Source organism: Marmota monax, unplaced genomic scaffold (assembly GCF_021218885.2).
Source record: "Marmota monax isolate L192 unplaced genomic scaffold, Marmota_monax_Labrador192_F-V1.1 WCK01_AAM20220418_F8-fsc00301, whole genome shotgun sequence".
Lineage (NCBI taxonomy): Eukaryota > Metazoa > Chordata > Mammalia > Rodentia > Sciuridae > Marmota > Marmota monax.
In genome coordinates this window covers 439,409-445,425 of record NW_026694988.1, presented here as the reverse complement: position 1 = coordinate 445,425, position 6,017 = coordinate 439,409, and the positions used below count along the sequence as shown (strand labels likewise).

General features: G+C 42.9%; 1 protein-coding gene across 1 annotated transcript; it reads left to right on the top strand.

Moving 5' to 3' along the window:
• Window positions 1-1,249: 1,249 nt before the first annotated feature.
• Window positions 1,250-2,597, top strand: LOC131423536 (endogenous retrovirus group K member 113 Gag polyprotein-like). The gene is made up of 2 exons (XM_058573663.1): window positions 1,250-1,281; window positions 1,320-2,597. Exon 2 carries the CDS (start codon window positions 1,603-1,605, stop codon window positions 2,545-2,547), a length of 945 nt encoding a protein of 314 aa, XP_058429646.1. The 5' UTR covers window positions 1,250-1,281; window positions 1,320-1,602; the 3' UTR covers window positions 2,548-2,597.
• The last annotated feature ends 3,420 nt before the right edge of the window (window positions 2,598-6,017 follow it).

Sequence of the window (6,017 nt, the reverse complement as noted above, 5' to 3'; positions counted from 1 at the left end):
CAGGACTCTAAACAGAAAGTGTCAGCCTGTGGTTTCATTCATTCCATAAATATTTATCAGGCCCATCCCAAGTGGCAGGAATTGCTCTGAAGGCTGGGGACACTCTGGTAAACAAGGCACAGCTTTTATAAGAATATTTGTTCAAACAAATTCATTGCTTTCTGAATTAGGGGTGATGGCTTAAAGACACAAATAAATTCATGTTAAAGTTAACAACCAAACTTTCAAAAGTTTCTCAGAGTATTTTTAAGAAGATTTATGATAATTAATATATTTTCCTGCCTTTTTATCCAATTCCTTTTCCTATAACTACTGGTGTCTAATTTGGTTCAGAGAGGAAAGAACTAAGATCAAAATCTCTTATCATCCTACTCAGACCTTTAAAAATACAGTGTATGATATACCCTTTGCAAGTAAGAAAGGGAAATTATGTTACCCACTTTAAGCCATTTTCTGAGCTCTCACAAACTTGAACTGTTACAGGTTTACCATATCCTGTATGATAATATCATACCTATAGCATTCCCAGAATTGGAAAGTACAACCCCATTTTTGCAAAATCTCAGGCTAAAAACCTATAAGTTATTCCTGACTCCTTTCCTTAGTCTTATACCTGGTCTCATACTCTGGAGAATCTACTGACTTTAAGAATAAGTAAAGCTTCCTATGTGCCAGGAATTTTTCTGATTTCTATATACACACATTAAGAATTTTAGTCTCTGTGGAATCTCATGGGTTTAACACTTTGTCACCCTACAGTCAGAGAAGAAGATAGTACCACTTCCCCACTCTCCTGTGAGAGAAGAGGAGCTGAACTCCTTTGATGAGGAACAATTAGCAACCATAGGTAAGAAGGACAATTAGCAAACACTAATCACATTGACTGACCTCCCCTGTACCATTTTCTAATATTTTTTTACTTGCTCACTGTGGTGAGCCGCTTCTGCCGTTTCTGCAGACTATGGTCGCCATTACAAGATGGCGCTGGCTCCGCTGTGGTCTGTGACAAACAACTCCTTATTTGGGAGAGTTGGCGCATGGTTTTTCACCACCCTATGAGAAAGCTCCACGTGGCAGCTTCGCATTGGGGCTTGAGATGCTTTATTAAGGCTGGGAGGGGCATCCGAGAGAGAGAAGAAGAAATATCAAGGGCCTGAATAAACTGCTGAAAGAAGATTCCTGAGTTGCGTCTTCCTTGTGGGCAAGGGGTCGCGACAAGTGGTGCCGAAACCCGGGAACCAGACTTTCAGCAGTCAGGGGTGGTGCACCGGTTAGTCCCAGGTAAGTGGGATCCGCGACCAAAGCGGGGTTAGTCCCAGGTAAGTGGGATCCGCGACCAAAGCGGGGCAGCTCCTCTGTAAAGAAAGAGAGAGCATTACATTTTATTGCAGCTGCACTGTGTACTTTCGCTTTTGTTTTCTGTGTTTCTTTTGTTGTGTCATTTCGCTTTTGTTTTTTGTGCTTCTTTTGTTGTTGTGACGACAGGGACGCTCCCCTGTAAAAGGAAGAGAGCGGGGAATTCATAGAACGGAACGCTCCCCTGTAAAAGGAAGAGAGCGGGGACTTTTGTACTTTCACTTTCTTTATAGCTCTAAAAACATTATGGGTGTTGCTTCTTCAAGCCCAATTTTGTTGGCCCTAGATGGGTTGTTACATTCAAAAGGACTTAAGATAAAGCAGAGTACTTTGCAGATGTTTTTAAGAGAAGCTGATATAGCGGCTCCTTGGTTTGCTTTTTCAGGGAGTCTTACGGTTCCCAGCTGGGACAAATTAGGGAAAGATCTAGATTTCGCTGATGAGCAAGGTACCTTGCAGGGTGGCATTATACCACTTTGGAAGTTAGTTAGAGGATGTATAACAGATGGTAAATGCCAGGAAGCTGTGAGTGAGGGTCAAGCTATTCTTGAGCAGCTGCATGAGGGAAAATCTGAAGGATCATGTAGTGAAGTGGCAGAGAGTATTAAAAGTAACAGTAGTGAGAAGGCAAAAGAGCCTGAAGATAAAAATAGGAGAAGGCTCTACCCAGACTTGACCGAATTAAAAACGCCTGAGAACACAAGCGACTCAGAGAGTTCTGAGGACCTTGATATATTGTTACAACAACTACATAAGATAAAAATGAAAAAGAAGAAAAAGGAGACACAGGGCACGCAGGCCTACTGTAAGAAGGGGAAGGGAGTTAACATTGGTCAACAAAACTCTGAGGAGGAGGAGGTAGAATATCTAGAAGAAGATATGGTGCCGATTGCCCCACCTCCGTATGTGGGGGGGAACCAAGGTTCCGGGAGATCTTTTCATGCACAAGTTTGGAGGACAGTTAATACAGATATGGGACTTGCATACGTTGTATTTCAGGACAATAACAGGGGAAGATATCATGAGCCTTTAGACTTTAAGATAATTAAAACCTTGGCAGAATCTGTCCGCACTTATGGCATAGATGCCACTTTCACTCTCACTCAGGTGGAGGGACTTACTAGATTTTGCATGACTCCCTCAGATTGGGCTAGTCTAGTCCGCGCTTGTGTTTCCCCAGGGAAATATTAGGAGTCCAAAGTTGGCTGTTTAATGTTTCTGGCAGTACCCAAGACTCGGAGCGAGGGAGGAGACTTAAAATTACTTCACACAATTCACAATTGTTTAATGCTACATTACCCTCCACAGCGGTCTGTCTCCAATCTCCATTCCTGTTTCTTTTGGCTAATGATACATCACAGGGGATGCTTGGTTGCTCTAATGTTGCCTGTTATTTGTCTGAGTGTTGGAATGGCTCCTGGACTGCTGAGAGCCACGGCCGAGTCTGTATGGCCCCTGGCATTTTGCCAACAGTATTGATTGACAGGCGAGGCATTACTATCCGCCTCTGCCGCAACTTTTGAGTTCTCACACTATTTTGGAGTTCTCATGGGGATTTCCGGGGATTCCCCGAGAGTTCCCATTGGTTGGGGAAGTGCAGGAGGAGGGATTTCCGGGAGAGATATTTCCGGCTGGGGGTTCCTGGACAAGCCTCCTGGCGCGTTCGGGAGGATTCCCCGGGAGCTGTGTGAAGTGTTTTCCTGCAGTTTAAAAATAAAGTTTGTTCCTGCTTCAGTGGCTCGTGATTTGTGCCCAGCCAGACTGTGACATTTGGTGGCCCATACGGGGAACGTCTGAAGCTTCGGGGTAAGTGAAATTGCTTGCCCCTAAGGGAAGGCGAGAGAATGGGCGACCATTTTAAAAAACAATGTGTTCTTGTTTTGATTTGTTTTGTGTTTGTTTCAAGCTGCCTATCCCTAGAATTTTCTCAGGCAGATTGGGAAAAATGGTTGGCTCAAGGTTTGAAGTTGTTCGCCCCTGAGGAAGAGACAGAAATAGACCACAAATGCACATGTCAAGAAAATAGGAAAATTGATACAACGATTTTTTGTTCCGTTTTTGTTTCATTCTGTTTCGGTTTTGTTTTGTGTTATCTTACTGGGTTGCGTTATCTTTATAACAGATTAGAAATTAGTAAAAAACAAACTGAAAGAGTGTTAAGTAAATTGTTAGAGGTTCAGACCATGGAGAAAGACATTTTAGATCAAGCAAAAGAGAAGGTCTCTCAAGCTAGTCAGACAGAGGAAGAAAATTTAAAGGAAGAAAGCTTAGAGGAGAAACAGCTATTAGGGAAAAAGCTACAACAGGAGGCTGCTACTAACACCGTTCTATCACCAGAGGGCGTAATTCAACCAACAGCTCCCCCTATGGAGATAGCTGAGTGGCCCTCAAACCCCGTAGTTGATAGATGGGATCCTGAGACAGGACCTCAAAGATTAGCATGCCCTGTACTTGAGCAGGCAGGAGGGCAGCGAATTCACCGTGCTTTAGATTTCAAAACAGTGAAGCAGTTAAAGGAGGCTGTAACAACCTATGGTCCTCAAGCACCGTTCACTGTAAGCATGGTCGAATCCATTACCAACTTGGACATGACGCCAGCAGATTGGGCTAGTATGTGTAAATCTGTGCTAAATGGAGGACAATATTTGTTGTGGAAGGTTGCCAATGAGGAATTTTGCAGGGAGACAGCTAGACGAAATGCAGCAGCTGGTTACCCTCAAAGAAATCTAGATATGTTGTTAGGAAAAGGACCTTATGAGGGTCAACGGCAACAAATTGAATATGATCCTGGCGTATACGCACAAATTGCTGTAGATACGGTTAGGGCATGGAAAACTTTACAGGGGCATGGAGGTTTACAAGGTCAATTATCTAAGGTAATACAAGGAACTAATGAACCTTACGCTGAATTTGTAGATAGGCTTATTCAAGCAGCTTCCAGAATTTTTTGGGATACAGAACAGGCAATGCCATTTATAAAACAACTGGCTTATGACCAAGCAAATCGTTGTTGCAGAGAGGTCATTAGACCATGGAGACATGAAGATTTAAACACATATATTAAATTATGTAGAGACATTAATGAATAAGGGCAAGTCTTAGCAGCAGTACAACAGGCTTTAGATGCCAGGCCAAAAACATGCTATAATTGTGATCAAACAGGACATTTTAAAAGGAGTTGCCCCATAGGAGGAGGGTTTAACAAAGCTAGATATCAAACGAATAGAATACCGGGTATTTGCCCACGATGCCGTAGAGGGAAACATTGGGCTAATGAATGCCGTTCTCAAACCACCATAGAGGGTATTCCGTTATCAAAAAACAGACAAGGACCAAGTGTTTACCCATGATATCGTGGAGAAAGGCATCGAGCTCCATTGCCAAAAAACGGACAGGGGGGCCCAATGCTCCGGGGCCCACGACCACAAATGTACGGGGCACTGGAGGAACCCAGAAACACCATGGAGGAACCCAGCAACACCATCAGGGTAGTGCCCAGGACACATTGTCCATCAGATCTCTCATCAGACGAACCAGAGGAAGCACAGGGTTGGACATCTGCGCCTCCGCCAGAGCAGTACTAACTCCAGAGATGGGAGTTCAAATCATTCCCACAGGAGTAAAAGGACCTCTTCCCCAAGGAACAGTAGGCTTATTGTTAGGACGCAGTTCTTCTACGCTAAAAGGACTTATGATAAGTCCCGGGGTAATTGATCCCGATTATGAAGGTGAAATAAAAATTATAGCTAGCTCTCCAAAGGGTATATCAGTAATTTCACCAGGAGATAGAATAGCACAGTTATTAATAATACCCAGCCTACATGATAAATTTTCCAGTAGTACTATAGAAAGAGGTTCCAGGGGATTAGGCTCCACAGGTGTAGATTGGGCTATGCTGTCTTTAAATTTAGATTCTCGTCCCATGCTAAAACTAAATATTCAAGGACATGAATTTAATGGACTACTGGATACAGGTGCAGACCTTAGCATCATATCTCATCAAGAATGGCCAAAACATTGGCCGTTACAACAAGCCACTCAAACGCTTCGAGGCCTAGGAGTGGCGACTAATCCCCATAGAAGTGCAATGGTATTAGATTGGAAGGATCCTGAAGGATGTGAAGGAACTATACAGCCATATGTATTGGATCATCTTCCTATAAATTTATGGGGACGAGATGTCCTAGATCAATTAGGTTTGACATTAACAAATAACATCAATCCAAATGCGCCCACTATTAGGGCTAGACAAGGTTTCAGGAAAGAAAAAAGATTAGGAGAACAAGGCATAGCAGCACCAATTCAAATAGATCAGGGAATAACTAGACATGGACTGGGTTTTCAGAAGGGGTCACTGAGGCAATAAAAATTACTTGGAAATCAGATAGACCAGTATGGGTTCCTCAGTGGCCCCTGACTAAAGAAAAGATACAAGCAGCCCATGACCTGGTCAAACAACAATTAGCGGAGGGACATATACAACCTTCCATATCTCCTTACAATACTCCCATTTTTGTCATTAAAAAGAAATCTGGTAAATGGAGATTATTGCAAGATTTAAGAGCCATTAATAATGAGATGGTTATTATGGGACCTGCTCAATCAGGGATTCCTCAATTGTCTGCTTTGCCAAAAACCTGGTACGTTTTAGTTATAGATAT